We start from the raw sequence: 24,193 nt of genomic DNA on the forward strand, positions 1-24,193 counted from the left end.
TTCCTCTTCTTCTTCTTCCTCTTCCTCCGCAAGGGCGCGGCCGCCGATGTCGTCCAGGAGGCGTTGCCGACCTGCGGGTGCCACATCGAGCGCTACCGCCACCACGACCACCACGCGGTTCCGCGACGACGACGCCCTGTACGGGTCGGCGACGGCGAGGGCACGTCCGCGGCTGGCGCCGAGGAGGCCGTGCGGACGTGCGGGAGCTACACCGACACCCCGCCCCGAAGCCCTACTCCGGTCAGCGTGTCGACGGCCCTCGGCATCAAGGGCGGCCGCGGAGGGCGGGGCCAGAAGAACAAGCGCGACGAGTTGCGCGTGGAGGTGAGCCGCGGCGGAGTGCCCTCGGACGGCTTCGAAGAGTCGGTCGCGCGGTGCGGCTTCCGAAACCCGAGCCTGGTGCGGCCGCCACGGAGGGACTCGACGCGGTGCGCGCAGATGGGGGCCATCGCGTCATGCATCCCGGGACCGGGAGGGGTTCGCGGCCAGAGGGACACCCACGACTACGGCGGCACCTCGAGCCGGCCCCGCGCTGCAGAGTTCCACGCCCCCACCGCGGATCTGCCCGCAGAGGTATGGCTTTCTCCCTTGTCAATATGCACCTTCATACATCGGTGCTACCTCCTGTCATGTGTGTAGCCCGTAGTCGTGGAAGTGGTTGCTGTAACCATACTGCCAGGATCGTGCATTATTCCCTTGTTCATATTTGTTGCTGTGACACAACACTTCTAGATCTTGTGTGTGGTTCCCAGGTTGTATATATAAACTTTTCCTTGTTCTATTTCGAATGCACCTCTCTTCTGCATGTTTGAGAGTTGCGCCATGCATTGCATGAATTCTTTTCACATGCCATATGTTATTCACTTTCTGGTTCAGATCTATGACACTGGGAGTATCGAGGGGTCATCTGGATCTTTCACTGTGAAGTGTGAACAATGTCCAAGTGAATGTTGCTGGCTATGTCCTGCATACCGGTTCATTTAGTACATTTTGCTGGCTATGTCCTAAATATGGTTGTGGTGCCCTCTGCTCTGATAAATTAGATATTATTAAAACCTGCTGTCAGTTTGTTTGTTTTCTTAGAAACATTATGTCCTTAGCCATTATATGAAAGATGATGCCAATTGTACTTTGTAGCCATTTCCTGTTGAGCTGCTTTTTATTAGATTGTAACTAAGAATGTTGTTTCTTCATCAGAAAATTGGGTCCATCAATAATACATTAGATGCAGCTGCTATCCCAGCTGCAAGAAAAGCTGATCTAAAAGGCAATGTCTCAAAGTTGGAGGTCTGTAAATGCTACAGTTCATTTGCCATATCTTGTCAAAGAGAATATTTACGATATTTGGTATTCTATTGGTAGTTAAAATGAAAGCTGATTATAGCTGTTGCATATATCAGGATAAACTAAGGGAGGCGAAGAAGAAAACGAGCAAAGAAAATGTCCAAAAGGCTGTCAAGACTGCCATAGATGCTGCTCATGCTGATGTGGGTCTTGATACCACTGCTGTCCGGGAAGCAGTTGTCACACCCATGGACCGTTTCAAGGTCGGCACTCCAATCCATTTCTTTCTAGTAGTGTCCGCGTCATCTAAAAATAACTATAGATTGAGCATAATTAACTTACTCCAACAGTTTTATTTTATTTATGAATTTAAAATCAAATTTGTGCCAAATATTTGGATGTGCTGGTGACCTCTTGGGTTTGGCTTTTCCAGAGTCTGCCAATAATGATATTGTATGTTGTCTGAACTTCTGAAATCCTAGTTTTATTCTGAAATTCTCAATTTAACGATCGTGTTAGTTTTATCCTAAATTTCTCAATTTTACTATGCTCACTGCATGTACTTCTGAAATGCTATGGATTTTATATGTAACTTTCTTTAGATTTTCCTATATTGCACAACAAAGTTTGGCAATCAATTTCAGGCTGTGTCATTTATTCTGTTGTTTCTAAATGTGTTTGTGGGTGGATATCTACTGATCTGATGTACGGACATTGTTTTCTTTTGTGTATTTTATAGCTTTGGCTTTGTAGTACTCGTAAACCGATATTCTTTTCTGCATGTTTGAGAGTTGTGCCATGCATTGCATGAATTCTTTTCACATGCCATATGTTATTTCTGGATCAGATTTATGACACTGGGAGTATCAAGGGGCCATCTGGATCTTTTACTGTGAACAGTGTCCAAGTGAAGCCTGCTGGCTATGTCCTGCATACCGGTTCATTTCTGGAAGGGCCTGACTCCAAGGCATTGTCTGTTGGCGATGAAGTGAAATGCGAGGTAACATTCTTTACTGATTAATTCTTTGTAGTGAATGAGTTAACCTGTGAAATTTGCCAAATTACACTGCAGTTCTTCTATTACTTTATCAACATCCTGTTACATCCTGCTGAACTTTTCAAGTTTATATTGCTATCTTTCATGTATCGCTACCATTATTTGTACTTCCAGGATGCGTTTGTTCTGTCGGACACCTATGGCTATCCAATTGATTTGACTGAGGTTTGTTCTTCATGTTTTCATCAGTAAATCTGATCAAATCAATTTGACAGTGCTATATTTTCATGTTTATGCTGTTGTTAAAGCTTTTTTTGTCTGTTTTTCTTGGTATCGTTGTTGTTTCCTATCTCATAGGTCATGGCAGTTGACTTCGGGCCATCTGTTGACATGGAGGGTTTTAATGTTTCTATGGAAGAAGCAAGGCAAAAGGCTAGGAATGCTCGCTACAAGGTTTTATTTCTTTCTTCTTAAATATAAAATTTAATTCCTCACTTGTGGTTGTTTATGCTATCCAAGTATTGTTCCTGCTTATCGCAAAAAAAGTATTATTCCTGCTCTTTGCTGTTTCATAATGTTCTAATTAACTAAACTTAGCATCTCTTATATGCCACGATGCTCAATTGATTGGGCAACTTTTGTCTGTTATGGTTGATATATCATATTTCTTCTGATTTTGTCATGTTGCCCCATATGGGGCAACAATAATTATGCTATTTTTAATGTATTTTTCATGTGGGGCCATTACGAAAGGAAGAAACCCCATCTGACATCAGCTTGATAGTTACCTCAGTTTGCGAGTTACTCCCTCCGTCCCACAATATAAGACCGTTTTCAAGCTAACATAGTTTAAAAAACGATCTTATATTATGGGATGGAGTAGATATTTTCTATAGTAGCTATTGAGCTGATGTTTGATCGGGTGTCCTCTTGTTGCAATGGCCCCACATGGCAGTAGATTTGTTAATTTTAACATAATCATGTTGGTTGATTTGTAAGTAAAATAGACGCACAATTTCTGTTTCAAAATTATTCTTTGATTGTAACCAGAACAAAAAATGATTAGTGCACCCTGGAGTGATTACCCTCTGGTTCGTTGAAACCTGATTGGTATTCTTTGTTGCTTGTTGTATGTCATCATAATAATCTACAGCACTCATAAATAAATGGTTGAAGTAATATTTTTTGTCATTACACCATTTCGAACACCACATTACGGTTGTATCCAATCTCACTCTGAGGAAAATTGTGTTGAGGGCTTCGAAGTTGTCCATACAATACATTGGCTTCAAAATTTCAGTCAAAATTTGACAAGTTCATACCGGTACATTGCACAACAAACATTACAATTTGCATTCAACAACCATGGATGTTTTCTCGTTTATTTGAAGTAGGTTATATATATGAACTTCTTTTCTTTTTAATGAACGATACGGAGCTCTCATGCATGTTCGAGAGTTGCGTCATGCATTGTATGAATCTCTTTTGACATGCCATATGATATTTCTGGATTAGATCTATGACACTGGGAGTATAGAGGGGCCATCTGGATCTTTTACTGTGAACAATGTCCAAGTGTTTGGTGGCTATGTCCTGCACATCGGTTCATTTCTGGAAGGGCCTGACTCCAAGGCATTGTCTGTTGGCGATGAAGTGAAATGCAAAGTAACATTCTTTACTAATTAATTTCTTTATACCGATCATCAGTTAACCTGTTAAATATGCTAAATTACATTGAGATACTTCTATTACTCTTGGCAGGTTGATTACACACGGCGTACTCTCACTGCTCCAAACCACACATGTACCCATATGCCGAACTTTGCTCTAAGGGTATGTTTTCAAGCCTCTCAGATTTTACGGGGAGTGCTTTTCTGTACTCATGATGGTTTCGCTATTGCAAGTGTAGGAAGTACGTGGTGACCATATTGACCAAAAAGGTTCCATTGTTCTTCCAGAGAAGCTGAGATTTGATTTCTCCCATATTATAAAATAACTTCTAAATGGTTGTACGGCATAGAAAAATAGGAAGCTGTAACAAGCATATGTTCTGTACTTTAAGAACCACTAGAATACTAGATTTAGGTGACTAGCATGAAACATTGACCACAACACTCCATCCTTGCAAGTGAAATACCTACACTGGTTGCATAAACACTCAAAAAGAATTGCTTGTAGTAGTGATGTAGTTGTTAGTAAGTATTTATGCTACAATCCTAATCATGTGCGTGTCCAATAATTAAGAACAGAATTGTAGTGATGTAGTTTTTCAGAGTTATTGTGCATTTTTTCTCTCTTTTCTAACTCTTTGTTTGTGTTGCAGGATGCAGACAAGAAGGGACTTGGTGCAACTAGTGTAGAATCTGGGCATATGGTAGAAGAGGTGGAGGGCATGGAAGAGGGCTATCTTGCTAAGATTGTTCAGGGTGATGGTGCCAAGGAGATTAAAGTTGAAGAGGTATATATTTACTGTCCAAAGAATGTATAATTTTTTTTCTTATTTCAAAGACGAGCATATTGTAGTTGTTGAACTTGCTAAATATCATCATATTAATGTTGTAAATTGTGGTTCAGCTGAGAGTCTAACTTAGTTTTTCAGAGTTATTGGCGGAGTGAGTAATATATCATCATATTTTAGTTTTTCAGAGTTATTGGCGGAGTGAGTAATGTATGTGCATATGTTTAAATTGAAAAAATGTAGCCATTCATATCACTTCCAAACATTCAGAATTTCTAAATCTTTCTATTTCCAGGAGCCATAGCACCATAATATTCTGAGTTCTCAACTAATTTACTTAATCTCTCCTGAGCTCATTTTGTACATGTGACTGAAAATTAGCTGTGATCTTTATATGGTTTAATTGAGAACTTATATATTTTGTGGCGAACTCGTATATGTTTAACAACTTAACTTTTGCTTCTCAGATATTTATGGATATCTGCGGATGTACTATTTCACTTCAGAAGAATTTGAGCAAAATGGACATAAACCAGTTAAGCGAGGCTGCTTTTGTTAGAGCGGGAATCAAACCATGTGACTTTTATTTCACTTATGCTGGAAAATTTTTGGAGCCAAACCATCCACTTTCATGCTATCAAATTCCAAGAGATTCAACAATCAAACTGAACACTCGTCTGCGAGGTGGCTGGTACGTGTTAAACTGAAATCCTAATTATCCATTCACCTTTCGTGATAAATGTGCCATGCTTTTTTTTCCGATAAAGGGTGCTTTTATTATCTCAAAATATAGCATCAAGCGATACAAAGCATTTAGAGTATCACCCGGCCTCTGCATAACTAGGATGCACACAGCCAAACATCAAAAATCTGACAAGAAAAAAAAATGACAATTCGGCAAGAGTAGAGTCCTATAGACCGACACTATGCCTATGTCAAAACGGTTGGTGGACCGATGCGGAGATTATGCTGCCATCCATGTTGGGTAAAAAACTCCATAGCCACCTGCTCCAATCGCGTACACACCGCCTTGAATAGCGATTGGTACTCCGCACGTTGTAGCATAGGCCACATACTAAGCGAGTGCGTACAACGGAAAATAACCTGCAAAGGAGAAGCATTTTTGTCATTAAAAACCAAATCGTTTCTACATAGCCAAAGCGACCATAGTAAGGCGTACGCTCCAACCCTTATTAGCGTTTTGAACCTATTTGAAATACCGTCCAACCAATGACCAAAAATATTGGCAACACTTGTGGGCGGATACAAATTTGACGCTATTTGGATGACTGACCACGTAGAACGCGCAAACTTGCATTGAAAAAAGAGGTGTTTGATTGTCTCGTTATGAGTACAAAAACAACACTTCTTACTTCCTGGCCAGTTGCGTCGTGCAAGGTTGTCTTTGGTTAGCACAACACCTCTACGAAGATACCACATGAATATTTTAACTTTTAGTGGAATCTTTGTCTTCCAGATTTTTTTGTTATTGCTCTCCGGTACCTCAGAATGCGTGAGCGCACGATACATAGAATCTACCGTGAAAGACCCCGATGTAGTAAGGTTCCAGCGAAACACATCACGGCCTTGCGTCAGGTTAATCAGATCCAGACGGGATAAGAGATTATGCCATGACATAAGTCGGGCGCCAACCAAATCCCGCCTGAACAAAATATTCGGCGGGGATGAGCTGAGCACCTGCGCAATAGTATTGTTCTTATCGCGAACAATGTTGTACAAGGCTGGATATTGTTCTCGGAGACTGGCATTGCCTAGCCAGATGTCTTCCCAAAAACGAATCTCCGACCCGTCCTTTATCGCGAAAGACCCAAAGCGAAAGAGTTGTTTTTTTGCCGCCATTAGGCCAGCCCAAAAGTGTGAGTCGCCAAGTTTCCAATATGCCTGAGACACCGCCTTTTGGCCTAGATACTTGTTGCGCAGTATGGTTTGCCAAACACCATCCTCAGTAAGAAGTTTGAACAACCATTTACTAAGTAGGGCCTCATTCTTGACCTGCAGGTCATGAATTCCAAAGCCACCTTGGTCTTTCGGCCTACAAACCACGCTCCATTTGGTCAGCCGGTATTTTTTCTTTTCACCATCTCCTTGCCAAAAGAATCTGGACCTAAAATAGTCCAATCTTTGCAAGACCCCTTTTGGGAGTTGGAAGAAAGAAAGCATATAGAGAATCATATTTGTGAGGACAGAGTTTATCAAAACCAGCCGTCCTCCAACTGAGAGCAACTTGCCTTTCCAACTGCTCAACCGTTTCTCTAGCCGCTCCTCTACATGCTTCCACTCCGCAATGGTGAGACGTCGATAATGAATTGGTATTCCCAGATATTTGATCGGGAATTGGCCAAGTGCGCAACCAAATAGGTCCGCGTAATTGGCCGCTACCTCGACGGCTTCTCCAAAGCAGAACACTTCGCTTTTATGGAAGTTAATTTTAAGACCTGACATTTGCTCAAACGCTGACAACAGGAGTTTCATGTTTCTAGCCTTGTCCAGGTCATGTTCCATAAAAAGTATTGTGTCATCAGCATATTGCAGAATAGAGAGGCCACCATCCACAAGGTGTGGCACTACCCCAGCAATTTGCCCGTCCTGCTTGGCGCGCTCAATTAGAATTGCCAACATGTCAGCCACAATGTTAAATAACATTGGGGACATGGGGTCACCCTACCGTAGTCCTTTTTTTGTCTGGAAGTAATGACCTACATCATCATTGACTTTGATGGCCACGCTACCTCCAGTTACAAAATTTTGGATCCAATGGCACCATTTTTCAGAGAAACCTTTCATCCTTAGGGCCTGTTGGAGGAAAGACCATTTGACCTTGTCATAGGCTTTTTCAAAGTTAATTTTGAATACTACTCCACTTAGGTTTTTCCGATGCATCTCGTGGACGGTCTCATGCAGGATTACTACACCATCAAGTATATTCCTTCCTTGCATGAAAGCCGTTTGAGATGGTCGGACAACATGGTCCGCTACCGAGTTAAGCCGATTCATAGCCACTTTGGTGAAAATCTTGAAACTGACATTAAGGAGGCATATGGGTCTAAACTGCTGGATCCGTTCAGCCTCCTTAATCTTTGGCAACAAGACAATCTCGCCAAAATTAAGCCTAAATAGCTCAAGTCGGTCGGCATGAAGACAATTGAACAACTCCATAAGGTCAGCCTTGATGATATCCCAGAAATTCTGATAGAATTCTGCGGGGAAACCATCTGGGCCTGGAGCTTTGTTATGTTCCATTTGGAACATTGCAGCTCTCACCTCCTCTTCCGAGAATGGTGCCGTCAGAATATTGTTTTCTTCTGTTGTGACTTGTGGAATGTCATCTGTTTGGGTCTCATCAAGGGTGAAATTCCCTTCAGCCGGCAGTCCAAACAGAGATTTGTAGTAGTCGGTGATATACTTTTTGAGCTCCTCTTGACCTTCGATCCGCCCCTCATCTTGTTGGAGACTATAAATACATTTCTTCCTATGCCGCCCATTAGCGACCAATTGGAAGTATCTTGTATTACTATCACCCATCAAAATGAAATCGGCTTTGGATCTCTGGTAGTATTTGATCTCCTCTTCTCGCAGAAGACGGGCAATCTTCTCATTAGATTGATTTTTTAATTCAATCTCTTGTTGAGATAAGATGCGTGTCTTTGCAATTTTGTCGAGGTCATCAATAATGGTTGAGAGCCGTTGTTTTTATTTTTTATAAATCCCGTTGGTATGTTTTGCCCATCCAGAGAGGTGTTGCCTCATGGCCCTTATTTTAAAGTTCCATCTCTGAATAGGTGTACGACCAACAGCGGGCCTCTCCCAAATATTCTTGATCATGTCTACAAATCCCTCCCTATGCATCCATCCCAATTCAAATTTGAAAGGGCGTCGGGCAGCTGGTTTCGTAGAATTAGAGTCCAGAATGATGGGTGCATGATCCGATAAAGCCTCAATACGCTCTAGGGATCGCACGGTTACCAGAGGAAATTTTAGCTCCCATTCGGTATCCATGAGTACCCTATCAAGCTTCTCGTATGTCGGCACATGTCGGTTATTAGCCCAAGTGAACTGCCGTCCCGACATACTGGCCTCCCGAAGATCCAAACTGTCTATCACAACATTGAATAGGAAAGGCCAATGAGTTGTTGGAAATATGCCCTAGAGGCAATAATAAAAGCATTATTATTATATTTCCTTGTTCATGATAATTGTCTTTATTCATGCTATAATTGTGTTATCCGGAAATCGTAATACATGTGTGAATAATAGACACCAACATGTCCCTAGTGAGCCTCTAGTTGACTAGCTCGTTGATCAACAGATAGTCATGGTTTCCTGACTATGGACACTGGATGTCATTGATAACGAGATCACATCATTGGGAGAATGATGTGATGGACAAGACCCAATCCTAAACATAGCACAAGATCGTATAGTTCGTTTGCTAGAGTTTTCCAATGTCAAAGTATCTTTTCCTTAGACCATGAGATCATGTAACTCCCGGATACCGTAGGAGTGCTTTGGGTATGCCAAACGTCACAACGTAACTGGGTGACTATAAAGGTAGACTACGGGTATCTCCGAAAGTGTCTGTTGGGTGACATGGATCAAGACTGGGATTTGTCACTCCGTATGACGGAGAGGTATCACTGGGCCCACTCGGTAATGCATCATCATAATGAGCTCAGAGTGACCAAGTGTCTGGTCACGGGATCATGCATTACGGTACGAGTAAAGTGACTTGCCGGTAACGAGATTGAACGAGGTATTGGGATACCGACGATCGAATCTCGGGCAAGTAACATACCGATAGACAAAGGGAATAGCGTACGGGATTGATTAAATCCTCGACATCGTGGTTCATCCGATGAGATCATCGTGGAGCATGTGGGAGCCAACATGGGTATCCAGATCCCGCTGTTGGTTATTGACCGGAGAGTCATCTCGGTCATGTCTGCTTGTCTCCCGAACCCGTAGGGTCTACACACTTAAGGTTCGGTGACGCTAGGGTTATGAAGATATGTATATGCAGAAACCCGAATGTTGTTCGGAGTCCCGGATGAGATCCCGGACGTCACGAGGAGTTCCGGAATGGTCCGGAGGTAAAGAATTATATATAGGAAGTGCTATTTCGGGCATCGGGACAAGTTTCGGGGTTATCGGTATTGTACCGGGACCACCGGAGGGGTCCCGTGGGCCCACCGGGTGGGGCCACCTGTCCCGGGGGGCCACATGGGCTGTAGGGGGTGCTCCTTGGCCTAGAAGGGCCAAGGGTACCAGCCCCTATAGGCCCATGCGCCTAGGGTTTCCACCATGGAAGAGTCCATGTGGTGGAAGGCACCCCTAGGTGCCTTGGGGGGGAGGGAAACCTCCCCTTGGCCGCCGCCCCCCCTAGTAGATCTCATCTACTAGGGCCGGCGCCCCCCCTTGGCACCCCTATATATAGTGGGGGGGGGGGAGAGGAGGGATTTCACACCAGCCCCTGGCGCCTCCATCTCCCCCCGTTACGTCTCTCCCTCGTAGTCTCGGCGAAGCCCTGCTTCTGTGACGCCCTGCATCCACCACCACTCCGTCGTGCTGCTGGATCTTCATCTACCTCTCCTTCCCCCTTGCTGGATCAAGAAGGAGGAGACGTCTCCCGTCCCGTACGTGTGTTGAACGCGGAGGTGCCGTCCGTTCGGCGCTGGTCATCGGTGATTTGGATCACGTCGAGTACGACTACATCATCACCGTTCTTTTGAACGCTTCTGCTCGCGATCTACAAAGGTATGTAGATGCATCTAATCACTCGTTGCTAGATGAACTCCTAGATGATCTTGGTGAAACGAGTAGGAAAATTTTTGTTTTCTGCAACATTCCCCAACAGTGGCATCATGAGCTAGGTCTATGCGTAGTTCTTCTTGCGCGAGTAGAACACAATTTGTTGTGGGCGTAGATTTGTCAACTTTCTTGCCGTTACTAGTCCTTTCTTGCTTCAGCGGTATTGTGGGATGAAGCGGCCCGGACCAACCTTACACGTACGCTTACGTGAGACCGGTTCCACCGACTAACATGCACTAGTTGCATAAGGTGGCTGGCGGGTGTCTGTCTCTCCTACTTTAGTTGGAGCGGAATCGATGAACAGGGTCCTTATGAAGGGTAAATAGAAGTTGACAAATCACGTTGTGGCTTTAACGTAGGTAAGAAAACATTCTTGCTAGAACCCTAATTCAGCCACGTAAAACTTGCAACAACAATTAGAGGACGTCTAACTTGTTTTTGCAGCAAGTGGTTTGTGATATGATATGGCCAAAGTTGTGATGAATGATGAATGATCTATATGTGATGTATGAGATGTTCATGCTATTGTAATAGGAATCACGACTTGCATGTCGATGAGTATGACAACCGGCAGGAGCCATAGGAGTTGTCTTTATTCTTTTAATGACCTGCGTGTCATCGAGAAACGCCATGTAAATTACTTTACTTTATTGCTAAACGCGTTAGCCATAGTAGTAGAAGTAATAGTTGGCGAGCAACTTCATGGAGACACGATGATGGAGATCATGGTGTCAAGCCGGTGACAAGATGATCATGGAGCCCCAAGATGGAGATCAAAGGAGCTATGTGATATTGGCCATATCGTGTCACGTTTATTATTTGATTGCATGTGATGTTTATCATGTTTTGCATCTTGTTTACTTAGAACGACGGTAGTAAATAAGATGATCCCTCACAATAAATTCAAGAAGTGTTCCCCCTAACTGTGCACCGTTGCGACAGTTCGCTGTTTCAAAACACCACGTGATGATCGGGTGTTTTATTCAGACGTTCACATACAACGGGTGTAAGACAGATTTACACATGCAAACACTTAGGTTGACTTGACGAGCCTAGCATGTACAGACATGGCCTCGGAACACAGAAGACCGAAAGGTCGAGCATGAGTCGTATAGAAGATACGATCAACATGAAGATGTTCACCGATGTTGACTAGTCCGTCTCACGTGATGATCGGACACGGTCTAGTTTAACTCGGATCATGTAATACTTAGATGACTAGAGGGATGTTTAATCTAAGTGGGAGTTCACTAATAATTTGATTGGTTGAACTTAATTATCATGAACTTAGTCTAAATATTTTACAATATGTCTTGTAGATCAAATGGCCAACGTAGTCCTCAACTTCAACGCGTTCCTAGAGAAAACCAAGCTGAAAGACGATGGCAGCAACTATACGGACTGGGTCCGGAACCTGAGGATCATCCTCATAGCTGCCAAGAAAGATTATGTCCTACAAGCACCGCTTGGTGATGCACCCGTTCTCCCTGCAGAACAAGACGTTATGAACGCTTGGCAGGCACGTTCCGATGACTACTCCCTCGTTCAGTGCGGCATGCTTTACAGCCTAGAGCCGGGGCTCCAAAAGCGTTTTGAGAGACATGGAGCATATGAGATGTTCGAAGAGCTGAAAATGGTTTTCCAAGCTCATGCCCGGGTCGAGAGATATGAAGTCTCCGACAAATTCTTCAGCTGTAAGATGGAGGAAAACAGTTCTGTCAGTGAGCACATACTCACTATGTCTGGGTTGCATAACCGCTTGACTCAGCTGGGAGTTAATCTCCCGGATGATGCGGTCATTGACAGAATCCTCCAGTCGCTTCCACCAAGCTACAAGAGCTTTGTGATGAACTTCAATATGCAGGGGATGGAAAAGACCATTCCTGAAGTATTTGCTATGCTGAAATCAGCAGAGGTAGAAGTCAGGAAGGAACATCAAGTGTTGATGGTCAATAAAACCACTAAGTTCAAGAAAGGCAAGGGTAAAAGGAACTTCAAGAAGGACGGCAAGGAGGTTGCCGCGCCCGGCAAGCAAGCTACCGGGAAGAAGCCAAAGAATGGACCCAAGCCCGAGACTGAGTGCTTTTATTGCAAGGGAAGCGGTCACTGGAAGCGGAACTGCCCTAAGTACTTAGCGGATAAGAAGGCCGGCAAAACAAAAGGTATATGTGATATACATGTAATTGATGTGTACCTTACTAGTGCCCGTAGTAGCTCCTGGGTATTTGATACCGGTGCAGTTGCTCACATTTGTAACTCAAAGCAGGGGCTGCGGAATAAGCGGAAACTGGCAAAGGACGAGGTGACGATGCGCGTCGGGAATGGTTCCAAGGTCAATGTGATCGCCGTCGGCACGCTACCTCTGCATCTCCCTTCGGGATTAGTTTTAAACCTTAATAATTGTTATTTAGTGCCAGCTTTGAGCATGAACATTGTATCAGGATCTCGTTTAATTCGAGATGGCTACTCTTTTAAATCTGAGAATAATGGTTGTTCCATTTTTGTGAGAGATATGTTTTATGGTCATGCTCCTATGGTGAATGGTTTATTCTTTATAAATCTCGAACGTGATGCTACACATGTTCATAATGTGAGTGCCAAAAGAAGTAAGGTTGATAATGATAGTCCCACATACCTGTGGCACTGCCGCCTTGGTCACATAGGTGTCAAACGCATGAAGAAGCTCCATGCTGATGGACTTTTAGAGTCTCTTGATTATGAATCATTTGACACATGCGAACCATGCCTTATGGGTAAAATGACCAAGACTCCGTTCTCAGGAACAATGGAGCGAGCAACCGACTTATTGGAAATCATACATACTGATGTGTGCGGTCCAATGAGTGTTGAGGCTCGCGGTGGCTATCGTTATGTTCTCACCCTCACTGATGATTTAAGTAGGTATGGGTATATCTACTTAATGAAACACAAGTCTGAAACCTTTGAAAAGTTCAAGGAATTTCAGAGTGAGGTTGAAAATCAACGTGACAGGAAAATCAAGTTTCTACGATCAGATCGTGGAGGAGAATACTTAAGTCACGAGTTTGGCACACACTTAAGAAAATGTGGAATAGTTTCACAACTCACGCCGCCTGGAACACCTCAGCGTAATGGTGTGTCCGAACGTTGTAATCGCACTCTATTAGATATGGTGCGATCTATGATGTCTCTTACCGATTTACCACTATCTTTTTGGGGCTATGCTTTAGAGACTGCCGCATTCACTTTAAATAGGGCTCCGTTGAAATCCCTTGAAACGACACCGTATGAATTATGGTTTGGGAAGAAACCTAAGCTGTCGTTTCTAAAAGTTTGGGGATGCGATGCTTATGTCAAGAAACTTCAACCTGAAAAGCTCGAACCCAAGTCGGAAAAATGCCTCTTCATAGGATACCCAAAAGAAACTATTGGGTACACCTTCTACCTCAGATCCGAAGGCAAGATCTTTGTTGCCAAGAATGGGTCCTTTCTGGAGAAAGAGTTTCTCTCGAAAGAAGTAAGTGGGAGGAAAGTAGAGCTTGATGAAGTATTACCTCTTGAACCGGAAAATGGCGCAACTCAAGAAAATGTTTCTGAGGTGCCAGCACCGACTAGAGAGGAAGTTAATGATAATGATCAAGATACTTCTGATCAAGCACCTACTGAAATTCGAAGGTCCACAAGGACACGTTCCGCACCAGAGTGGTACGGCAACCCTGTCTTGGAAATCATGCTGTTAGACAACGGTGAACCTTCGAACTATGAAGAAGCAATGGCGGGCCCGGATTCCGACAAATGGCTAGAAGCCATGAAATCCGAGATAGGATCCATGTATGAAAACAAAGTATGGACTTTGACTGACTTGCCCGTTGAGCGGCGAGCCATAGAAAATAAATGGATCTTTAAGAGGAAGACAGACGCGGATGGTAATGTGACCATCTATAAAGCTCGGCTTGTCGCTAAGGGTTATCGACAAGTTCAAGGGGTTGACTACGATGAGACTTTCTCACCGCTAGCGAAGCTGAAGTCCGTCCGAATCATGTTAGCAATTGCCGCATTCTATGATTACGAAATATGGCAAATGGACGTCAAAACGGCATTCCTTAATGGTTTCCTTAAGGAAGAATTGTATATGATGCAGCCGGAAGGTTTTGTCGATCCTAAGAATGCTGACAAAGTGTGCAAGCTCCAACGCTCGATTTATGGGCTGGTGCAAGCATCTCGGAGTTGGAACATTCGCTTTGATGAGATGATCAAAGCGTTTGGGTTTACACAGACTTATGGAGAAGCCTGCGTTTACAAGAAAGTGAGTGGGAGCTCTGTAGCATTTCTCATATTATATGTAGATGACATACTTTTGATGGGAAATGATATAGAACTCTTGGACAGCATCAAGGCCTACTTGAATAAAAGTTTTTCAATGAAGGACCTTGGAGAAGCTGCTTATATATTAGGCATCAAAATCTATAGAGATAGATCGAGACACCTCATAGGTCTTTCACAAAGCACATACCTTGATAAGATATTGAAGAAGTTCAATATGGATCAATCCAAGAAGGGGTTCTTGCCTGTGTTGCAGGGTATGAAATTGAGCTCAGCTCAATGTCCGACCACGGCAGAAGATATAGAAGAGATGAGCGTCATCCCCTATGCCTCAGCCATAGGTTCTATTATGTATGCCATGCTGTGTACCAGACCTGATGTAAACCTTGCGTAAGTTTGGTAGGAAGGTACCAAAGTAATCCCGGCAAGGAACACTGGACAGCGGTCAAGAATATCCTGAAGTACCTGAAAAGGACTAAGGAAATGTTTCTCGTTTATGGAGGTGATGAAGAGCTCGTCGTAAAGGGTTACGTCGACGCTAGCTTCGACACAGATCTGGATGACTCTAAGTCACAAACCGGATACGTGTATATTTTGAATGGTGGGGCAGTAAGCTGGTGCAGTTGCAAGCAAAGCGTCGTGGCGGGATCTACATGTGAAGCGGAGTACATGGCAGCCTCGGAGGCAGCACATGAAGCAATATGGGTGAAGGAGTTCATCACCGACCTAGGAGTCATACCCAATGCGTCGGGGCCGATCAAGCTCTTCTGTGACAACACTGGAGCTATTGCACTTGCCAAGGAGCCCAGGTTTCACAAGAAGACAAGGCACATCAAGCGTCGCTTCAACTCCATTCGTGAAAATGTTCAAGATGGAGACATAGAGATTTGTAAAGTACATATGGACCTGAATATAGCAGATCCATTGACTAAACCTCTCCCTAGAGCAAAACATGATCAACACCAGAATTCCATGGGTGTTCGATTCATCACAATGTAACTAGATTATTGACTCTAGTGCAAGTGGGAGACTGTTGGAAATATGCCCTAGAGGCAATAATAAAAGCATTATTATTATATTTCCTTGTTCATGATAATTGTCTTTATTCATGCTATAATTGTGTTATCCGGAAATCGTAATACATGTGTGAATAATAGACACCAACATGTCCCTAGTGAGCCTCTAGTTGACTAGCTCGTTGATCAACAGATAGTCATGGTTTCCTGACTATGGACACTGGATGTCATTGATAACGAGATCACATCATTGGGAGAATGATGTGATGGACAAGACCCAATCCTAAACATAGCACAAGATCGTATAGTTCGTTTGCTAGAGTTTTCCAATGTCAAAGTATCTTTTCCTTAGACCATGAGATCATGTAACTCCCGGATACCGTAGGAGTGCTTTGGGTATGCCAAACGTCACAACGTAACTGGGTGACTATAAAGGTAGACTACGGGTATCTCCGAAAGTGTCTGTTGGGTGACATGGATCAAGACTGGGATTTGTCACTCCGTATGACGGAGAGGTATCACTGGGCCCACTCGGTAATGCATCATCATAATGAGCTCAGAGTGACCAAGTGTCTGGTCACGGGATCATGCATTACGGTACGAGTAAAGTGACTTGCCGGTAACGAGATTGAACGAGGTATTGGGATACCGACGATCGAATCTCGGGCAAGTAACATACCGATAGACAAAGGGAATAGCGTACAGGATTGATTAAATCCTCGACATCGTGGTTCATCCGATGAGATCATCATGGAGCATGTGGGAGCCAACATGGGTATCCAGATCCTGCTGTTGGTTATTGACCGGAGAGTCGTCTCGATCATGTCTGCTTGTCTCCCGAACCCGTAGGGTCTACACACTTAAGGTTCGGTGACGCTAGGGTTATGAAGATATGTATATGCAGAAACTCGAATGTTGTTCGGAGTCCCGGATGAGATCCCGGACGTCACGAGGAGTTCCGGAATGGTCCGGAGGTAAAGAATTATATATAGGAAGTGCTATTTCGGGCATCGGGACAAGTTTCGGGGTTATCGGTATTGTACCGGGACCACCGGAGGGGTCCCGTGGGCCCACCGGGTGGGGCCACCTGTCCCGTGGGGCCACATGGGCTGTAGGGGGTGCGCCTTGGCCTAGATGGGCCAAGGGCACCAGCCCCTATAGGCCCATGCGCCTAGGGTTTCCACCATGGAAGAGTCCATGTGGTGGAAGGCACCCCTAGGTGCCTTGGGGGGGGGGGGAGGGAAACCTCCCCTTGGCCGCCGCCCCCCCTAGTAGATCCCATCTACTAGGGCCGGCGCCCCCCCTTGGCACCCCTATATATAGTGGGGGGGAGAGGAGGGATTTCACACCAGCCCCTGGCGCCTCCATCTCCTCCCGTTACGTCTCTCCCTCGTAGTCTCGGCGAAGCCCTGCTTCTGTGACGCCCTGCATCCACCACCACTCCGTCGTGCTGCTGGATCTTCATCTACCTCTCCTTCCCCCTTGCTGGATCAAGAAGGAGGAGACGTCTCCCGTCCCGTACGTGTGTTGAACGCGGAGGTGCCGTCCGTTCGGCGCTGGTCATCGATGATTTGGATCACGTCGAGTACGACTACATCATCACCGTTCTTTTGAACGCTTCCGCTCGCGATCTACAAAGGTATGTAGATGCATCTAATCACTCGTTGCTAGATGAACTCCTAGATGATCTTGGTGAAACGAGTAGGAAAATTTTTGTTTTCTGCAACGTTCCCCAACATGAGTGTCAAAACGGTCATTATTTTTCTCTTCCTGATACCTAAGGATATTAAAGTATGAGGATATTAAATGTGCCATGCTAGATCACATTTTAAACATTTTTGAGGCAGTTCTAGGCTTCTATTATGGCTTAACTAGTTTTTTTCCCAATACTTTTGGTTTCTTGTGTACTTGAAAAGCATTGATTTTGTTTGTTTTCCAGTGCTGGTTACGAAACATGGGATGACATAATCAGAGCTCAGCAACTCGACGAGACGGTGTCATTGCCAGCAGGGGACTTAGTTCTCCCACGCCCGGGCCGCTCGGCCATGCAAGTTACAGTGCTGGTGAAGTTCTTGGCAGAGCATATGCAATTTCAAGCTAGGAAAGTGCTGATTCAGCTGTGCAGAAAACATTATAGTGGGACTTCCTACGGAGGTAACATCACTTCTAAGAATATCCTCTTTGACCCCGACGGGAATGTGCACATTGATTCTGCCCCAGAAACATTTAGTGAACATTCTGCTAAATCAGACTATGGTGCAATTGGCACAATACTTGAGGATTCTTTCAAAGATCACGTCAAAAATTGCTACCCGATGCATTTCCAACAATTGGTTTACTTCCTAAGATATGGTCCTGTTGTGGACTACCGAAGTGAGTCCGTCATTGCATGGGTGACGAATCACCCGTCGTTGTTGTCTCATTTTGAGAGGACACATATCAGTGAAGGTTTGGTTCAGCTGATTGATCGACTTGATCCAGCCGTCGTGACCGTCTTGCTAGCTAATCTTGATCAGATTGTGTGGGGGCATATCGTGAAGAAAATTCCAGCAATGAAGCATACTTATCTTTTCCATTCGTGGCGCAATAGAGCTGGGAAGCTTTGTGTTCCGTATGTGGACAATGGGGTTAGCTTTCTGAGGTTCTCCAACAACTTTTTCAAACATCATAAGGTAAGATTCGTGTTTAATCATCTTCCTGCTCTCTGTGTACAGTACATACAGTCTGCCTTGTATATATATTTTTATGGCACCTAAGTATGATACAAACTAGTTTTGATTGATGCAGTGGGCCTCTATAGAGCAGCTTGATGCGGCCTTCTCGCTGGTGATGGAGACTAGAAATTTCATACCTCGATTCCTGTTTACCATTCTTGTGACTTTGAAAAACTCAAAGAATCAATATCCTGCACTGATACAGTCCTTTATTGACCAAGTGGTTAGGATGTGAGTTACTATACTAATTTTGTGTAAGCAATCTTGGAAGTTGACTGATGCCATTGATTATTTGCAGGCTAGGGAACAACGTGATTGACATCAAGAGTCGTCGGTGACCTGGGAACAGAAGCTGTTTGACTGCTGTCAGACAAAGTGCTGTTAAGATTGTCTGTCTGTCTTGTAATGCCTGTCTGTCTTGTAACCCTGGTCGAGTGTGCCTAACATGAAGTGAAGAAGTAGAAATAATTTGTACTACTAGTTGAGATATTCTGATGGCCAAAGAGTTCTTATCTCAACTCTTGCACGTAAATTTGATCATGAAGTTGTTTGCTTTTTATAAGTAGCCGGATACACAAACTCCAGGATTCTTCAGTTGTTATATCAGCCACGATCGAGTTTGTTTGTTTGTTTGTTTGTTTTTTTACTCCCTCCGTCCGGAAATACTCGTCGAAGGAATGGATGTATCTAGATGTATTTTAGTTCTAGATACATTCATTTTTATACATTTCTTCGACAAGTATTTCCGGACGGAGGGAGTATTATGTTATATAGGTCGATACATGTGCCGTCCTTGTGCTGGGCACGCGCGCACAAGGCTAGTCGATGCGTGGTGTGGCTTCGGTTGAGTCCTCTTATGAGTATATGTATATATGTGGACATGCCTGCAAATTCACGATTAAGTGAAAGTTGCTGCATTTTTTCCTTTCATACTTTCAGTTTGAAAACAAATTGTTTTTTTTTTTACAACTAAAGTTCCCTCTTCTCTTTATTCATTGGTGACAACACTTAGTACATCTTTAAGTAAAAGAGGAAGAAGCTCATTAGGAGCCATTTCAATCCACTCACTGCAGAATTTAGATCTAGCTACACTAGCTAATTCATGAGCAACAGCGTTTGCTTCTCTAGGACATAATTCAAACCGAATTGAACTAAACTCACATGCCAAGTGGTAACAATCATCAACTAGTTCTAGGCTGTCGGAATTAACGACAAGCCTGTTACACCCTGCCGAAGAAGAAAGTTTGAAAACAACTTGTTTCATTTTACCTTTTTCCTTTTAAGAAAAGGCATGCTCAAATTCAGGCAAGAATCTATCAGCGGTGGGGCCTTGGGTAGAGGACATCAAATCTGTCAACGAATTAGCAGAGTTTAAAGTCTCGCAGGTATGACGTTCTGCTAATATTATCGTGCATAAGTTAGCTAGAGTAGGAGCTGGTGAGGAAAGGTGCCAAGTGGGGCATGGGATTCCTATAGATTGCATTCTACTCCCTCCGTTCCTAAATACTTGTCTTTCTAGGCATTTCAACAAGTGACTACATACGAAGCAAAATGAGTGAATCTACACTCTAAAATGTGTCTACATACATCCGTATGTAGTAGTCATTTGAAATGTCTAGAAAGACAAGTATTTAGGAACGGAGGGAGTAGGTGTTAAATTATATTCCAAACTATGTTGGTTAAATAAAATGTTTTTTTCTCTCTTTCTCCCTTCGCCTTCTTTGTAAATACTCTCTATTAAACCAAAATTCAATAAAATGAGTTCAGACCGTCTTTGCCCGCCGTAGTTCTCTCTCTCTCTCTCTCTCTCTATATATATATATATATATATATATATATATATATATATATATATATATATCATGCTCAACAAATTACAACCACCAAAACCATTCTGGTCGTTTCTTCCTTAAATTGCATGCTGCCCGTATGTCGAAACTCAAAACTGAACAAGAGATACATGCACGGGCGGCTCACCATATACCAGTTTAACAATGCTTCATCCCTAGTTCAAATGGTCCATGCCTTGCCACCAAAGGAATACTCCCTCTGTCCAGAAATACTTGTCCGCGAAGTGGATGTATCTAGACTTATTTTAGTTCTAGATACGTCCATTTCTATCCATTTATGCAACAAGTAATTCCGGACGGAGGGAGTATAACAAAGGGGGCACGAAGACCCAATCCGTCAGGTCTAGCAACACAGAAGTTTACAAATCAAGTGCTTTTAAAATCGGGAATGTATCTTCTTTTGGGCAAGCAAACAGCAGAGCAAGGAGGCATCAATTAGTTCCAAACATCTAATATTGCACTTTTAAATCAACCAGACGTAAAACAAACCAGTAGGATTCCCGCAGGAAAATGACAATGATGCATGTAGCCAGAATCAACACAATCTCAACAATAAACATGCCATTACCAGTTATTACAAATCTAAAACAAGCCACTCAGGAGACATAAAGCCATGAGTAAAAACACAAAAGTACCCACCATTCAGTTTATAACTACTAACATCTGATAATGACAACATTAAATGTCTCCAGTGGTGGACCTAAGTGGCGGTTCCACATGTCATGTTACCAACATCTCAAATCTTCATCCTCTTTCCACTTTGACCAAACTCGCTTGCTTCTATCTCTCTGGCATAAAAAAAAACAGATGTCAGTCAAATATAATACTTTTAGTATGACCATATGTCAGGTTATAATTACCCAAAAACAATTTTTAAAAAGGAATAATTGCAAGGCTGAGTACATATGCAGCGATATTAATTAATTGGGCAACACTAAACACCATGTCTAAGATGAGTCCAACATGCTCTAAATGTCTAGGGTCAGTCCAGGATGCTCTGAATTAAAATTGTTGAAACAGCTATATGTGTCAAAGGTACATTTTTTTTTTTACTTTTCACATCTTTCATTCAGACAGTTCTCAGTGTTCACCTCTACTAGTTTGAAATTATGTTTCATCTGCTATGTGCATCTTTGAATGCACTGGACTCATGCAATTCCAAGTTCAGAAACAAACTACAAGTACCCTGCTATATTCACTGAATGTCTGCCCTGGTCATCAAATCTTAAAGTGGAGAGGTGAAGCTAATGATAACACTATCTCTATCAAGCAAGCAAGAAAAAAAACAGCCATAAACATGCAAAATAGTATCATCATGATGTGAAGTCTAATATGACAAGGGGGCAGAGTAATTTAGTACTAAAAAATGATTTCAGACTCATGACTGTGGATGAGCATCAATATCAGACGTGCTCTACAACATGGGGAGGTGGCCAAATATCTTGATTTCAATTAACAAGTAGTCCCTCTGTAAACTACTCCCTCCGTTCCGAATTACTTGTCTTGGATTTGTCTAGATACGGATGTATCTAGCACTAAAATGATATAAGAGTGTTTAGATCACTAAAATGTTAGTTTACGGAGGGAGTATGAAGCAAACTGGATGCGATAAACAAGCATTGGAATTTTAATACAGTTGCATGCCTGCAAATGAAAGCATATTCAGTGACAGTGAACATATATAAATAAAATGACAGTAGTATGCAAACGAAAGTATGCTTGGTGGTGGTAGTACCGGGTGATCCTGTCGTCGGTACACACTGAACTCACTGGCCAAGAGCTGGGAATAAATAGACCATGTAGGCTGTGGATAGACCTGGACATGGTTATTCTTCATGTCGACACGAAGCAAATACTGGATTTCACGCACTAGTCAACGGTCCACCACCAAGTCATCATTTACGACTAAGAAGACAACATCGTCTTGATGGATGCTCAGGACAGGGAGCGACAGAGCAAGCTTGGTCAAACCAGCAGACATGTAGTTGACGTTTGCCCAGATTTGTTCAACATTGTACTTGGAGGTTCTGGTCCAGCCTGAGAGTTGAGGCGACTGAGTCCAGACGATGAGTTCCAATCCACATTCATCCAAGGCGATGAGCTTGATGTGGTCACAAACACAGGCGACAGAACGGGACTCCTCTGAGCGGGCGCTGTCTGGATAGTCGGGGTTGTCCACATCATAGGTTGGACAATCTGGTGGCAAGTGAATAAAGCTGAACTTGCTGTTGCAGTAGTCTTGGTTGAGATGACAGAGCAAGATGCCCTGGAAGAGATCCACCCAGCAAAGGGTAGAGCCCCGATAAGAGAAGCACGAGTCAACGGAGAAGCTGCTGGATCTGGATGGAAGGGGATGGCTCCCGGACAGCAAGGCCCATTCTGAGGCGGATGACTTCCACAGCCAGACCTCGGCTCGGGACAGTCCTGGAACCACGAGCTCGGCGAGAAGGTAGCCGTCCCCTTGGCCTTGGGAGTCGCACATGACGACTGCCGACTGGTGCCCCAAGGCTTTCTGGGTGCCCCAAGGCTTTCTGGGAGTCGTCGTCGGGGAGCCGGGGGATGACGGAGAGGGAGTCGTTGCAGGCGTCGTAGATGAGATAGCCTCCGGGCAAACTAGAGCCTGGGCGGTACCCGCCGGCGTAAAGGGCGACCAGGTTCTTGTCCGTGCTGGAGATGCGGCCCGAGTCCAGGCCCATGTATGGCGGCGGGAGCGGGTCGGATAGCGGCGGCACCAGTATGTCGAGGAAGGAGGGTTTCGGCGGATCGTGGACGACCGCGCGGGCCTTGAAGGTCCGCAGGTACTCCATGACTTGATCGCTCATGGTCATGGCATCGCGGGTTTGTGGCCCTCTATCGCCCCAGAATCCCCGCAGGTCGGGGTCGGGGCGGAACTCAATCTCGCGGTCGAGGAGAACCATCGGAGGGGCCATGGCGGCTAGCTTTGGATTGGGGTCTGTCTGGGTCTGGTGGAGGGAGATTAGGGATTTGGGGATCGATGGTGGCGGCGCGGCTCGGCTAGGGTTAGGGTTAGGGTTGGGGTTGGGTGGAGGAGGACAGCGATTTGATTTGGGGATCGAGCGAAGGAAGGAGAAGCCCAGATCTAAAATACTAGTACTACTGTACTCACGTAGGAGTAGCAGGGAAACCGGCGTCAAAGGGAAAGAGGGGACTCGCTTGGACCGTTGGATCGACCAGCCAACGGTGGATACGATATCCCAGCAAACGCAAACGCAAACGCACTTTTCACACTCATCACCATGGGGGACTCAATCTAAATATAATATCATTCGCATACCAAAAGTTATAGTACTATATCCCGTCAAAAAAAATTTAAATAAATAAATAAAACCTTGACTTCATATGGCAAGTCTGAAAAGAACCCTGTCCTCCTAATCCCTGAAATTAGCACCCCATCTTCTCTGATCCCAGCTTATCCCGGCTGATCAGTGCTGAAATCTTGTTTGTGTCGTTGGGATTGCTGAAAGCTTGTTTGTGCGTGACGTGGCATAGATTAGGGAGTAATTAGATGCCATACGGGACCGAGTATGGGCTCATCTCTTTTTTCAGTTAAGTTGCAGCGACAGGCAACCAAATTGGATGGGGAATGAAGATAGGGTTTGTCCGTCAGCGGCAGACGGATGGCGGAGACGGAGGCACGTGGACGTGGGGACAACAGTCGACAATGGCGTCCTTCTCCCGCGCGTTGTACTCAGGCCGAGGCTGCGGGGGGAGGGCATCATCAAGGT

General features: G+C 44.2%; 1 protein-coding gene across 1 annotated transcript; it reads right to left on the minus strand.

Moving 5' to 3' along the window:
• Nucleotides 1-20,941: 20,941 nt before the first annotated feature.
• Nucleotides 20,942-23,539, minus strand: LOC119361737. The gene is made up of 2 exons (XM_037626868.1): nucleotides 22,183-23,539; nucleotides 20,942-21,235 (listed from the first exon to the last, which is right to left on the minus strand). The coding sequence occupies exon 1, from the start codon at nucleotides 23,375-23,377 to the stop codon at nucleotides 22,766-22,768; it is 612 nt and encodes a 203-aa protein (XP_037482765.1). The 5' UTR covers nucleotides 23,378-23,539; the 3' UTR covers nucleotides 20,942-21,235; nucleotides 22,183-22,765.
• Nucleotides 23,540-24,193: the final 654 nt, after the last annotated feature.

This window comes from Triticum dicoccoides, chromosome 2B (genome assembly GCF_002162155.2).
Source record: "Triticum dicoccoides isolate Atlit2015 ecotype Zavitan chromosome 2B, WEW_v2.0, whole genome shotgun sequence".
In the NCBI taxonomy this organism is placed as follows: domain Eukaryota; kingdom Viridiplantae; phylum Streptophyta; class Magnoliopsida; order Poales; family Poaceae; genus Triticum; species Triticum dicoccoides.